The sequence below is a fragment of the Antennarius striatus genome, chromosome 4 (assembly GCF_040054535.1).
Source record: "Antennarius striatus isolate MH-2024 chromosome 4, ASM4005453v1, whole genome shotgun sequence".
NCBI classification, from domain to species: Eukaryota; Metazoa; Chordata; class Actinopteri; order Lophiiformes; family Antennariidae; genus Antennarius; species Antennarius striatus.
The window spans coordinates 3,844,311-3,859,859 of NC_090779.1; the positions used below are offsets into that span (position 1 = coordinate 3,844,311).

Below are 15,549 nucleotides of genomic sequence, written 5' to 3' on the forward strand. Positions count from 1 at the left end.
TGACAAGCATATTAAAGAGGTGACAAAGATCGCCTTCTTTCATCTACGTAATATTTCCAAAATTAGGTCCTCTTTAGCCATGGCTGATGCAGAAATTTTGATTCATGCCTTTGTGTCCTCTAGACTTGACTATTGTAATGTTCTGTTATCAGGGTTGCCTCGGTCTAGAACTAGGGGCCTTCAGATGGTTCAGAACACAGCAGCAAGAATATTAACTAAAACTAGGAAATTTGACCATATCAACCCAGTTTTGGCTGCATTACACTGGCTCCCGATTCATGTTAGATCCGATTTTAAGGTACTCTTATTAACATACAAAAGCCTTAATGGGCTTGCTCCAACCTATCTGTCTGATCTTGTTAAACCTTACACGCCGACTAGGGCTCTCCGCTCTCAGAATACAGGTCTCTTGTGTGTTCCTAGAGTTAAAAAGAAGTCAGCTGGCCAGAGGGCCTTCTCCTATCGTGCCCCTTTCTTGTGGAATAACCTCCCTATAAGTATTAGACAGTCTGAATCTGTAAATGTCTTTAAATCTAGACTCAAAACATATCTGTTCGACCTAACATATAAGTAATATCGGGGGTGGCAGTCTCAATGTTTAGGTTTAGCCTAGTCCTGCCGACGAGTCATAGGATTTCTTAGTTAGGCCCCTGCCTCCCATTAATCCTCTGCTATTCTGGTCCCTCTAGCACCACTCTCGCCCCTGCTCTCTCTTACTCTCTCCCTTCTTCTCCTGTTCTCTCTCACAGGCCTTTGTGTGGTGGATCATCGGCAATCGGCTACCTCTGTCTGCTTCCATGGCTGGCGATAGCAAAAGCTGTACAGTGGTCCTGTTTCACCATACACTAGGGGAGTGCTGGTTCTGCCTCATTTGGTTCTGCTGTGGTTTTGGGGTTTTGCCAGAGTAACCTTGACTATAACTTTTTTGAGCTCAATGACTTAGGCACTGTTTGGTCTGTCCTCAGAGTGGTGGATCCTCGGCAATCGGTGACCTCTGTGTGCTTCATCGGCTGGTGGTGACTCGCTCTACTTGATGGATTGGCGTGCCTTTGTTATACATTTATTGTTACTGTTATTGTTACTGTTATTATTATTGTGTTGTTAATCTGTGCATGCGGTATCTATTGCTTCGTCTGTCCACTCCTGGAAGAGGGGTCCCTCCTCTGCAGTCTTCCTGAGGTTTCTCCCATCCATTTTTTCCCCTGTTAAAAGGGTTTTGGGGGGAGTTGTTCCTTATCCGATGCGAGGGTTGCACTGCTTGCAGTGCACAAAGGTCAGAGGGATATCGTCCATGTGCAGATTGTAAAGCCCTTTGAGACATTGTTTGTGAATCTGGGCTATATAAAAATAAATAAACTTCAAACGTGAAACTTGAAACTTATACAGAGAAAGAGGTTAGCTAAGAAGAAGTGGGACACTGAGAGGACTGAGGAGAGTAGACAGGAGTACAGGGAGATGCAGCGTACGGTGAAGGTAGAGGTAGCAAAGGCCAAACAAGGGGCTTATGATGACTTGTATGCTAGGTTGGACAGTAAGGAGGGAGAGACTGATCTATACAGGTTGGCAAGACAGAGAGACAGAGATGGGAAGGACTTGCAGCAGGTTAGGGTGATTCAGGATAGAGATGGAAGTCTATTGACAGGTGCCAGGAGTGTGATGACAAGATGGAAAGAGTACTTTGAAGAAGTTGATGAACGTGTAAAATGAGAGAGAACAAAGACTAGAAGAGGTGACTGCTGTGGACCAGGAAGTAGCAAAGACTAGTCAGGATGAAGTGAGGAGGGCATTGAAGAGGATGAAGAGTGAAAAGGCAGTTGGTCCTGATGATATACCTGTAGAGGTTTGGAGCTGTCTATGAGAGGTAGCAGTAGAGTTTCTGATTGGGTTGTTCAACAGGATCTTAGTGAGAAGATGCCTGAGGAATGGAGGAGAAGTGTGCTGGTGCCCATTTTTAAGAACAAGGGAGACGTGCAGAGTTGTGGTAACTACAGAGGAATAAAGCTGATGAGCCATATAATCTTGGATTATCAGTGGATTATCTTGGCACATTTTTACTGATGGCCAGACAACGGCCGCTGCTACTCCAGTTAATACTGTAGTAGCGCCACTCACTTTCAGCCAATCATATCGTATGTTTACCTTCTTTGTCAGCGCACCTGGAGGTGAGACAGCTCGCTGCCACTACTGCTGTGAGTTTACTGCTAGAGCGGAGCACAGATGGAGGGAGACAGTGAAGACAGAATAGCTCTAAACGAAGGGAGGTTAATGAGGAAAAACTGCTGGTTAACAATGAGTGGACGGGAAATTCATGTGTATTCCTTCGTCAGGTAGTTCAAACCATTTTACCTCATATAGTCTGAACACATAGCACTAATTAATTAATTAATAACGTGAAAAGCCATTACGGAACAAAGCACAGAGCTTTTGCTCAGAATTATCTCCTGAAATCCGAGCTGAGGGACAAATGACCGGGAAAAATACAAACGAGCATTTTGGATTTTGGGACAACATAAAACATCTTTTTAGTGACGGGACAATTGTGAATAAGTGCTTAAAAGCTGCTGTTGACACATTGTTTGAGGGAAAACAGAAAGATGAGATGTGTGGAGAAACTCCCAATGTCAGCTTCAACAGCAACCAGAAAATCAGAAATATTAACAACTTGATGCAGCTATTCCGAGAGCACCATGCATATCTGTGGCCATTGATGAGTTGTAGCTTTTGTGTGTATCAGGTTCGTTCACAAAGATAAGGAGCTCTTTGCTGAATGTAACACCACCATGAAACACAAGAGGAGAGGACACACATGCAGCAATAAAAGAGATGCTGACAAAGTCCAGTGGTCTCTGTCACCACAAATAACAGAGACCACCACAAGGTGACCACCACCACAAGGTGTGCACAGGCACAAGGTGTGCACAGGCACGCGTTTTGCACACGCACACCTTGTATACAAGGTTACTTGTGTACAAGTAAATTACTGGCAGGCCATATGCCCCTTTCTGTTTTCACTTTTCCCTGAAAGACCAGTTTTTATTCATGCTTTCTGAACATGTTAATGTTTTTTTACTTGAGGTGTAGGCCTTCAGTTTTTTAGGCTGAGATATCTTTAATCTACGTGAAAAAGGATTATTCAGCTCTTTTTGCCCTTTTATTTTTTTAATTCTGAGGTTTGTGTGTTCTTCAATCTAACATAAAGGTTAGATATTTATTTGCCTGGGTCTACTTTTATTTATGGTGAGGTAAAAGAGCTAGCTGTGCACTCATTTAAACATATCCTGCATTGAAAATGTATAATAAATGATAATGTGGGCATAGGGACCGGCTATGAGACACAAACTGGACTTGGGTTTGGACCTATTACGAAGAGGAAATTTTTATAACCGGACCTCCATGAATTTTAATTGAATACCCCTGTGATAGATCATCTCTGAACAAGCGGAACAAGACAAACTGGATTCTTACCTTTCATGCCAAACTTGGATCGTCGCCCATACTTGTTGATGAGAAGGAAGACAACAACCAGCATCACACAGGCAAAGCCCACCAGGCCTACCGCAATGGATACCTACAGGACCAAAGAGGACACCAGATGCACTTAGACACGTCGTAACAGGGCAGCAGTAGCTCAGTCCACGCAGCCTTGGGCCCAGGAACTGGAGGGTTGCCTGTTCAAGACTCATGTGAGTCAAAATATTTGGATTGTGAGCTGGCAGTGGGAGGGGCCAGTTCAACTCCTGAGCACTGCCGAGGTGCCCTTGAGCAAGACACCATCCCCATCAAACTGCTAATGGTGCGCCCTACATGAGAGCTGCCTGCAACTCTACCTCCAATTATCTAAAGGCACTGTGTGTGTGTGTTTTTTTGTGCGTGCCTGTCTATAGGATATATATATATATATGTGTGTGTGTGTGTGTGTGTGTGTGTGTGTGTGTGTGTGTGTGTGTGTGTGTGTGTGTGTGTGTACAGCATATACACGTGTGTGAATATTTGGAGTGGTGCAATGAGTAAACCAGATTTCTAAGAAATATGCCGTGAATATTTAAACACCAAAAATCACATTAGAATCCTTTACAATAAAATTGTGAGTTTGAGCACAATATATGTAGGACTGTGTCAATAAGTTCAAGTAAAGTCGTTCTCTCATTTGTGTGTTAGAAATATTGACATTTAAGGACAGAACAGTGAATTTGTCAAACAATGACACTTAGATGGCTGCAAGTGAGAAAATCCACACATTTATGATGAAACATAATGTACATACACTTACAATTAAAGAAGCACAAAGGCAGGTAATTACAGCAGCTTGAACACTTGTGAGCAGAGATATGTTGTGAGTAATACAAATCCACAAACACACATGAACACTAGCACACTGAATAAAGACAAGAAGAGGTGGCTGTTGATTAGTCAGGATGAAGTGAGGAGGGCATCCAAGAGGATGAGGATTGGAAAGGCATTCGGTCCTGATGATATACCTGTGGAGGTATGGAAGTGTCTGGGAGAAGTGGCAGTAAAGTTTCTGACTGGGTTGTTCAACAGGATAGTGAGAAGATGCCTGAAGAATGGAGAAGCATGGTGGTGCCCATTTTCAAGAACAAGGCAGATTTGTGGACACTACAAAGGAATAAAGCTGATGAGCCATACAATGAAGTTATGGGAAAGAGTAGGTGAAGCTAGACTAAGGGCAGAAGTGAGCATTTGTGAGCAGCAGCATGGTTTCATGCCAAAAAAGAGTACTACGGATGCAGTATTTGATTTGAGGATGTTGATAGAGAAGTACAGAGAAGGCCAGAGGGAGCTGCATTGTGTTTTTGTCGATCTGGCGTAAGCTTATGACAGGGTGCTCAGAGTGGAACTGTAGTATTGTATGAGGAAGTCTGGAGTGGCAGAGAAGTATTTTAGAGCAGTGCAGGACATGTATGGGGACTGTAAGACAGTGTTGAGGTGTGCTGTAGGTGTGACAGAGGAGTTCAAGGTGGAGGTGGGACTGCATCAGGGATCAGCTCTGAGCCCCTTCTTGTTTGCTATAGTGATGGACAGGCTGACAGACGAGATTAGACAGGAATCTCCATGGACTATAATGTTTGCAGATGACATTGTGATCTGTCGTGAGAGCAGGGAACAGGTGGATGAGAAGTTAGAGAGGTGGAGGTTTGTCCTGGAAAGGAGAGGAATGAAGGTTAGCCGCAGTAAGACAGAGTACATGTGTGTGAATGAGAGGGAAGGTTAGTGAGGGTCAACAGTCCAGAGCAATGGAGAGTGTGGAAAAGAGGTGAGGAAGAGTGTCCTGGCAGGATGGAACGGGTGGAGAAAAGTGTCAGGTGTGATGTGTGATAGAAGAGTTTTAGCTAAAATGAAGGGATGTTGTTTGGTCTAGAGACAGTGTCACTGAGGAAAAGACAGGAGACAGAGCTGGAGGTAGCAGAGATGAAGATGCTGAGGTTCTCTTTGGGAGTGACCAGGATGGACAGGATCAGGAATGAGTACATCAGAGGAACAGCACATGTTAGAGGTTGTAGAGATAAAGTCAGAGAGGTCAGACATGGTTTGGACATGTCCGGAGATATAGTGAATACATTGGTTGAATAAATTGGTGGATGCTAAGTTTTGAACTGCCAGACAAGAGGCCTCGAAGAAGACCAAAGAGGAAGTTTATGGATGTAGTGAAAGAGGACATGAAGGTAGCTGGTGTGAGAGAAGAGGATGCAGAAGACTGGTTTAGATGGAGGCAAATGATTCGCTGTGATGACCCCTGAAGGGGAAAGCCGAAAGGAAAAGAAGAAGATTCTATGTTGCTACGATATTGTGGAATGTTGTGGACAAAGAAATACACAGAGTGATGGTTGGAGTTAAGGGTGGTTCTGAGTGACGTGCGGTCAGGTGAGGCAGGCGAGGCACGGCCTCACATGCCACCATGAATGTGTGTAATGTCTGTCATGAGTTGAGCGGTCCTAAAAACCGCTTGGAAAAGGCATGAAGTGAGGCACATAGTTCCCCTTTTTCATGGTAGGGGGCGCTGGTGATCCCAGGGATTCGGCCAAGGAGTCTTCTTCCTTGGCCGTAGAAGAAGTGACAGTGAACTACAATCTATCAGCGAGTCAAGTGCAGCCATTCATTTGTTTTCCGCTCACCTTCCCTTACTTTAAAAATGGACCTCATTTATAAGTAAACGTAACTTATAAGCAAACATGTAGGAAACAAGACAGTGTTTTTTTTTATCAAATGTGCTAATTGTGTGTTGGTTTGTATCTGTAAATAATTGTGCTCTGAGACGTTAAAAATGAGCTGTTGCTAATTAATTGGTGAATAAGCTAAACTGTAGGTTCATATTTTTGTAAATCTAATTATGATGAAATCAGTGCCTCACCGGTCATGAATCTCACCGCAAGTCACTGGTGGTTCTAATGTCAGACCATCCGGGGGGGATGTATTCAGCATTTGTGATTTTCACTCCATGCTTCAGGCAGTTTGCTAGAGGTTTTTAGTCCCACTGAGATCCAAATGCTTCATTTTGTATGAAACTTTCTTGGTGTTTTTTTTCCCCCCAGTTCTTGACAACAACATTCACAAATTCCTCTTGTCTGATATTTTTACCATACACTATGTTGCTCTGTCAGCAAGACAGGAATAATAATTTCTTCTAGATGTATAGTTTAGCCACCAAACACTCTGGACAATATTGGTTAGAAAACTCTTGGAAAAAAATGATCTTGTGGATTTCTGAGAAACCTGCTGCTCTGCCTTGATGACCTGAATGCTGCCCTAGTAGTGATATGTCCTTTTTGTAATTAATTTATTAAGTTATTCTCCTGGTTGTAGCCAATGGAAGAAGCACAAACAAAAATGGGAACCAAACACCAAATATTTAAATTTTTTGAATAACTCACCCCAAAAGTATCTTCTCTGGGTTTAAGAGTCTCAGCAGTCGGAGTTACTGACAGAAAAATAAGAAGATACAGACTGTGATGATTATCTCTATGGCTTGTTGTACTGTCGGTTCAGCAGGGATACTCTCATTACACATAAAACAATCAGAGATATAAAAAGAATAGTATAAGGAAACATGAACATAGTTAAAAAGTCCTTCAGTTTTCCTTTAATATACTAATTTCTACATTTGAGGTGATGCATATTGAAGGCATCCCTGGAGAAGATGTGGCAGAATAGCAGAAAAGCAGGGTACATGGGTACAGGGTACAGTGCTTTTCATAAATCTCCAGTGGCGCCATGTACAAATGTGTCAGATATAATGTTTATGCTTACAGTAAGAAAAAAATTAGAGAAGAGAGAGGTAAATATATATTGTCATGGGATGTGTTCAGTTCAGTGAAACGATTGCAGTGCTGTGCAGATCTGAGGGGAGCTGACTGATGCATAGATAGTTTGAATGCTGAAAGTGGAGTTTATGTTAAATAAAAGGAACTAAAGACTGCTTGAGAATCATGTTTGCTGTAGTCACTCAGGCAATAATGATGTCTATTGTTGCATTTATTCTTATAGGTCCCTCAAGCAAAAAACAACAATAAAACTTGTTAATAAAAAAGAGGAAAAAGCACAGAAGCATACAAATAGAGGACATTTGGCAGGAGAAAAAAAAAGGACAGGTTGTCACTTTTACTTTGCCACCACCTTATCAGGACTAACAATTAAAAATAGTCCCACCACTAATGTGAGAAAATACACAGAAAAATTAAGCAAAAGACTTCATGGCATGTAAAAGTGGAAAACATAACGGGCAACTGAAATATAACTGATATTTTGAAATTAAAATTGTAGACTTCTTGTGCAATTGCTAGAAGTCTGGAGTAAACTTGGAATTAAGTTTTATATAAATGGTTTATTATTGGTGTAAAAGGGAAAAAAGAAAACAATAAATAAGGAGAACTGAACTGACATGAAACCTAAATGTGATATATAGTGTAAGAAATACTAAGGCCCCGTCCACACGTAGCAGGATCTTTTTGAAAACACAACTTTTTTCTGACGATTACGCCGTCCATCCATATGACAATACATGTGTCCGGGACAAAAACAGAACTTTTTTAAAACGCCGGCCAAACTGAGCGTTAAAACCTGCTATTTTCTGACATATTGCAGCTCCACGTTGAAGACGTGTTGATAAACATGCTTGGCTGAATATTTTTCGGCTGTTTCTTTCTTTATGAATCATAAAGTTTATACATTTATTTATTCAATTATTCGTTCCTCGCCAATGAGGCCAACGCCAGTTCTGGGTCAGACCGGGATGCGCTGCCTTCTGGACGTGTGGACTCAATTTTTTTTCTATTCAGGAAAAAAATAAGATGCCTTTCAAAAATATGTGTATGTGTACATGGCCTAAGCTTCGTTCATAAAAGGTACAGGTGGAAAGAGCTTCAAAAACAAAAGTTTTTGCAATACAGTAATCACAGACATGCATCTGAAAAAAATACACACACACACACACACACACACACACACGTATATAAAACACTCACCATAATCGTAATCGGTTTCTGGCCCTATGAAATAAAAAGATTAAGACAGAAAAGATGCACAGCATGAATACACACATGAATATTTCAATATTTCAATGCAAAAGAACTGTTAAGAAGAAGACGTGTGTGAAGTAACAAAGGGGAAAAGCAGAAATAACAGTTACACAAGCATCACCTTGTGTCTAAACATAGACTAAGTCCTCACTAGTCTCCACATTTCATTCACACCTGGACTAATATAAGCTTGAGTTCACCACCTCTTCAAGTAAAAACACAATCTGAATGCTGCTGAGGGGAGGCAGACAGTACTCACATAATTTTACGCCCATGTGAGAAGAACGCTGTGAACTGCCTTGACCAGAGTTCAACAAGAGGCCTCACAAATTGACTGCAATGCTACATTCAATGACAACATTTATTCACACACGAAATTGGGGTTACAGGGTTCCTGTTTTACATTCCTTTGTGTATTAATTATCATGTAGATCAGAATTTCACCAGTGTGTTGCTGTATATAAATCATCTGAATGGAATTGTTATAGCAAACATTTAAGAGAATACCTGTTATCATGGCCCATCACTGCAAATGTGTACAAATGTCTGTTGACATTTCTTTCATTACTATACACAGCAGTTAGTTGAAACTGAGTAGCACTTGAAATTTAAATGCCTAAGCTGAAACCAAACTATCCTGCTTATAAAAACACACAAAGCTAGCAAATGATAAAGAACACAAAGTATCATCCACTCTTACTAGTGGATACAGAAATAAAAGTTGTATGAATCTCATCAGCTGCGTCACCAAGCGTCAGCGTCAGAAACATTTTGTTGTGAGGCAGTGCTACTCCATGAATTAAGGAACATGAAGGAACCCTACAAGTTATTAACCAAAATTACTTTTTGATAAATAAGAGCTGGGATAAAACACCATTATGAAAAATAGAAGAAAAAATAAATTTTATATGTGTAGCATCATCCCTTTGGTCAGAAAAGCTTAAAATCTGCGCTGCAGCAGCTTCCGCGTTCAGTGGTCACATGGGCCTCATACATCATTGGTGACCAACTTAGCTTGGCAGCCATAGAAGACAATGCGATCCACGACACGATCAACTCTATAAATATAATGGTTACCTGCGAGGTGAACAGCTGTGTCAACAGAACATCAAGAAAAAACAAAGACAAGAACCTATCATTCTGCAGAATACCTTCTGGGAAGCTAGGAAAGAGATGGAGAGCATGGATAAACCGGGTCAATATAACCAAGAATCCAATGATCTGTCATGAGCACTTCATCTCGGATGATTTGAAAGTAAGGTCATTTTTGGACAACCCATAATATTTATTCTGAATTCCCAAGGTTTAGTGGATAATCAATTAATGTCTGGAGTTACTGGAGACATTTAATAAATGTTTTTATGACCAGATTATCACGCGATTATGGCAGACGCAAAAAGTAAACAATATCAAAAGTGATAGACAGGTAATTTTATTTTCTGTGACATTGAAATAAAACATACAAAGCATGTCAGGCCCTGATCCTTATACATTCGTAAATACAAGACATATTAATATAAACTACAGTTGTTCTTAACTCCACACAGTCCAACAGAAACGAATGGCAGCTAGCTCAATACTAACATATAATGGAAAATCCCATTGACGGGCTAGCGTGTTAGCATCGGTAGCACGATTAATTTTTCCATACACATAGTAAACCAAAACGGGACATTATAACTAGTTTGATATCTCTGTCAGAATGTGATTCAGATGAAGACACCTGGGATGAGTTGCTAGATGTCCAAACTCTCATCCTCCTTGTACATCGGGTGGTAATTATATGGAATAATTACACCCCCAGGTGGGTTCACTGGGAACACGCTTCAGTTTCCAATGATAACGACATTGTTTCAATTCAAATCAATTGACCTTTCTATCACTTCTAATAGTGTTTACTTTTTGCGAGTGCCATAATTGCACGATAATCTGGTAAAGTGCTCATGACAGATCCTCGGATCTTTGACCCTGTTTATTTATGCTCTCCATCTCCTTCCTAGCTTGATGCAACTTTTAAGACAATGTATCTGGCATGGAAGCTTGGTATCAATGAATCGATGGTGAAACTGAATTTATCAAAATATTTAATGTTACAACAACTGCACACCATCAGCTGAATGACAGATCCAGCCTATATATGTACAGTCTTTCTTTTAAAATTTAGTTAGTGCAGCTTATATTCAGATGTGTTCAATTGTCCAGAAATCATGATACACTTCTGTAACACGTTTTTAGCAGTTTACGCTTTCAAAAAAGCTGATTATGGCAGGAAAACAAAAGTTAATTATGGAACTTTGCTAAAGAAAAGTTCTCAATTGCATGGACATGGAGGTAAGTGAATACAGATCTTCTTTTCCTTTCTGGTTTTCCCATCAGGGGTCGCCACAGTGAATCATTCGCCCCCATCTATACCTGTCTTCTGCATCCCTTCTCTCACACCAACTACCTTCATGTCCTCTTTTACTATATCCATAAACCTCCTCTTAGGTCTTCCTCTAGGCCTCCTGCCTGGCAGTTCAAAACTCAGCATCCTTCTACCAATATAATCACGATCTCTCCTCTGGACATGTCCAAACAATCTCAGTCTGGTCTTTGTCATTATTAAGACACTTTGACTTCATCTTTGGGGCGGCAGTGGCTCAGCGGTAGAGCAGATGTCTTGAAGATCAGACATTGCCCATCATCGGTGGCTCGATTCCCACTCCCGCCAAGACATCCTCAGGAGTGTGAGCTGACAGTGGGAGGCATCAGCACACCTCCCCGCCACTGCCGAGGCACCCTTGAGTAAGGCGTCATCCCCCCTACAAGCTGTTCATTTGGGGCTCGATCCGTCACGCGACCCATTACTCTGTGTACATGTGCATGTCTAATTGGAGAGTGTAAAGAGAATTTCCTGTTTCAGGATTAATAAATTATAATTTTTCTTCTTCTTCTAATAGGGCAATGATTAGACTTACTCACTGTCCTTACTCTGCTCGATATCTGTTGCGTCAGTACTTGACCCTTGAGTAATCTAATTACTATAATGCCATGTAATTTTGTGTGTTCAGTTTCTTCAGAGAATGGAGGGGATTCCAGCCCTAAAAACAGCCTTTGAACCCGGAGTTCTTTCAGATGTAGACTCTAATTATTTGGCCACTTGTTTAGTTGGATGTTTCATAAACATACGTGCGCTGGACTTGTTTATTATGTTGTTCTTCAAGACCTCCAAGGTGGCTCAACTCCTTTATAGCGGTCTCAGCCAACATATTGTAAGTATCTACAGTATATGGTGTTACATGTAAGATGTTTGGAATAACATGATTGGCAAACATCTTTGCACAGCAGAGGCTGCAGTTATAGCATATTATGTATTTCTTACTTTTAATTAATACATATTTCAGTGTCACACATGGGAAATGTAATGCAAGAGAGTTCAGAGGCTGTGAATCTCAATTCAGTAAAGGAGTCACACTGGGTCTAACAGTACAATATTATTTGTATCATTATTTCACAAAGACCCAAAATGATTCCCCGAGTTGAAACTTTAATTTCTTATTTATGATGAATTAGTCCATCTATTTCTACTAATTTTGTATGCTATGATGATGTCATAACGGCCACCAGCATGCTGGGTGCTATTGTAGCATACAGAGTGAGTTAATCCTACAAGAGGATGCTTCACAGAACGCTTGTACATTTGAAATAATAATTTGTACTCTTTACCAGTCAGTCAGAATTTAAGAAGCCTCTTTTGATGAGGTCAAACTAATAATAATTAACGAACCTAAAAAAATATTTTTGCTCTTCTTGATTTACCTTGGCCTGGATGACTGAGAAACAACTCAGACGATTCTGAATGTTAACATTGTAAATAACAATACCTATGACAACAATCTGCATATTTGGTCTTTCCAAGTCCTACAATCAGTGAATGAATTAAAAATTTTTGTTGTCCCGTCATAATCAGCTTTGTATGAAAGGTTAATCAGTTCAGAATGTGTAACTCTGTACGAAGAAGTACCATAATTTCTGGACTATTGAGCACATCTGATATATCTATAAGAAGCACCTACTAAATTTTAAAAGAATTTTTTTTTTTTACAGATATAAGCCTTTTTAATGAAATGCTTTATGGGTCCATGCTCTGAGTCTAATATGAAAATATCTGACGGTGTTGGGAGGTTGGTACTTTTTCAATCGGTACATGTCAGCATGTACCGATTGATGGTTCCTCTCCAAGGAACCATCACCTTATCGTGGTGGAGAGGTTTGTGTGCCCTAAGGATCCTGGGAGCTATGTTGTCGGGAGTCTTGTACTCCTGGTAGGGTCACCCAAGGCAAACAGGTCTCAGGTGAAGGGCCAGACAAAGAATGGTTCAGAAATTCCCATGACAAATCGTAAAGGGAAAAATGTGACCCTGCCCGGAGGAAGCCCGGGGCCCACGTCTGGAGCCAGGCCTGGACGGAGGGCCCGTCAGCGAGCGCCTGGTGGCCGGGTCTGCCACAGGGCCCGGCCGGGCTCAGCCCGAAAAGGCAACGTGGATTCTTCTCACCCCTGTGGACCCACCACGCGCAGGGCAGACCGATGGGGTCGGGTGTGCTGCCATATGGGTGGCAGTGACGACAGGGGGTCACGACGGACTGGACCTGGGCAGCAGAAGTTGGCTTTAGGCACATGGAATGTCACCTCACTGGCAGGGAAGGAGCCGGAGCTTGTGTTGGAGGTGGAGCGTTACCAGTTGGATCTGGTGGGGCTTACCTCCACGCATAGCCTCGGTTCTGGATCCAAACTCCTGGATAGGGGTTGGACCTTGTTTTACTCCGGAGTTGCATCAGGCGTGAGGTGCAGGGCAGGTGTGTGGATACTCACAAGCCCCTGGCTGGGCGCCGCTGTGTTTACCTCGGTGGATGAGAGGGTCGCTTCCTTACGCCTTAAGGCTGTGGGGGGGGGGGACTCTGACTGTTATTTGTGCATATGCACCAAATATCAGTTCAGAGTATTCGGCCTTATTGGGGTCCCTAAATGGGGTCCTTGAAGGGATCCCTGCAGGGGACTCCATTGTTCTCCTGGGGGACTTCAATGCACATGTCGGCAATGATGGAGACACTTGGAGGTGCGTGATTGGGAGGAATGGCCTCCCTGATCTAAACCCGAGCGGTGTTATGTTGTTGGGCTTCCATGCTAGCCACGGATTGTTCATAACTAACACCATGTTCGAACACAAGGATGCTCACAAGTGTACCTGGTACCAGAGCACCCTGGGTCGGAGGTCAATGATTGATCTTGTGATCGTATCATCTGACCTTCGACCGTGTGTTTTGGACACTTGGGTGAAGAGACGGGCAGAGCTGTCAACTGATCACCACCTGGTGGTGAATTGGGTCCGTTGGCGGAGGAAACCTTTGGATAGACCTGGTAAGCCCAAATGAGTAGTGCGGGTGAACTGGGAACGTCTGGAGGAGGATTCAGTCCGTGAGGCCTTCAATTCACACCTCCGAAGGAACTTCTCGGGCATCCCTGTGGAGGCTGGGGGCATTGAACCTGAATGGTTCATGTTCAAAGCTTCCATTGCTGAAGCTACAGCTGAGAGCTGTGGTCTCAAGGTCTTGGGTGCCTCAAGGGGTGGTAGCCCTCGAACACCGTGGTGGACCCTGGTGATAATGGAAGCCGTCCGACTGAAGAAGGAGGCTTTCAGGGGCATGTTGTCCCTGGGGACTCCTGAAGCAGTTGCAGGGTACCGACAGGCCAAAAGGATTGCAGCCTCGGCTGTGATGGAGGCAAAACAGAGGTTGTGGGAGGAGTTTGGAGAGGCCATGGAGAAGGACTATCGGACGGCACCAAAGTTGTTCTGGAGGACTGTCCGACACCTCAGGAGGGGTAAACAGGGGACCATCCAAGCTGTATACAGCAAGGATAGGACACTGTTGACTACGACTGAGGAGGTTGTCGGTCGGTGGAAGGAACACTTTGAGGAACTCCTGAATCCAACTACCCCAACTGACCCGTCCTCTGTTGCTGAGGCAGAGCTGGAGGATGATGGGGATCAGAGTCAATCTCTCGGGGCGAAGTCACCGAGGTAGTTAAACAACTTCACGGTGCTAAAGCCCCGGGTGTTGATGAGATTCGCCCGGAAATGCTGAAGGCTCTGGGTGTTGAGGGGCTGTCGTGGATGACACGCCTCTTTAACATTGCGTGGAAGTCTGGGACAGTGCCGAAAGAGTGGCAGACTGGAGTGGTGGTTCCTCTTTTTAAAAAGCGGGACCAGAGGGTGTGTGCCAACTACAGGGGCATCACACTCCTCAGCCTCCCTGGGAAAGTTTACTCCAAGGTGCTGGAAAGGAGGGTCCGGCCGATTGTCGAGCCTCGGATTGAGGAGGAACAATGTGGGTTCCGTCCTGGTCGTGGAACAACGGACCAGCTTTTTACTCTCACAGGGATCCTAGAGGGGGCTTGGGAGTATGCCCATCCTGTCTACATGTGTTTTGTAGACTTGGAGAAGGCGTATGATCGAGTCCCCAGGGATATACTGTGGGAAGTACTGCGGGAGTATGAGGGGGCCTCTCCTGAGGGCCATCCAATCCCTGTATGCCCAAAGTGAGAGCTGCGTTCGGGTTATCGGCAGTAAGTCGAACTTGTTCCAATTAGCTGTTGGCCTTTGCCGGGGCTGCGCTTTATCACCAATTCTGTTTGTGATTTTCATGGACAGGATATCGAGGCGTAGTTGTGGTGAGGAGGCTTTACAGTTTGGTGGCCTGAGGATTGCATCGCTGCTTTTTGCAGATGATGTGGTCCTGTTTGCGTCATCAGCCTGTGACCTACAGCACTCACTGGTCCGGTTTGCAGCCGAGTGTGAAGCGGCGGGGATGAGGATTAGCACCTCCAAATCTGAGGCCATGGTCCTCAGCAGGAAACCGGTGGACTGCCTTCTCCGAGTGCGGAATGAGGTCCTTCCACAAGTGAAGGAGTTTAAGTATCTTGGGGTCCTGTTCATGAGTGAGGGAACAATGGAGCGTGAGATTGAACGGAGAATTG

The 15,549-nt window shown here is 43.3% G+C and overlaps 1 protein-coding gene across 1 annotated transcript in view; it reads right to left on the minus strand.

Moving 5' to 3' along the window:
* The window catches only part of ntrk3a (neurotrophic tyrosine kinase, receptor, type 3a), a 193,639-nt gene that overhangs the window by 65,497 nt on the left and 112,593 nt on the right, over positions 1 to 15,549 (minus strand). Inside the window, exons 10-12 of the mRNA XM_068312056.1 lie at positions 8,481 to 8,504; positions 6,891 to 6,937; positions 3,466 to 3,568 (exon numbers count right to left, since the gene is read on the minus strand). Coding sequence (XP_068168157.1) covers positions 3,466 to 3,568; positions 6,891 to 6,937; positions 8,481 to 8,504 — 174 coding nt within the window. The remainder of the gene's footprint in view (positions 1 to 3,465; positions 3,569 to 6,890; positions 6,938 to 8,480; positions 8,505 to 15,549) is intronic.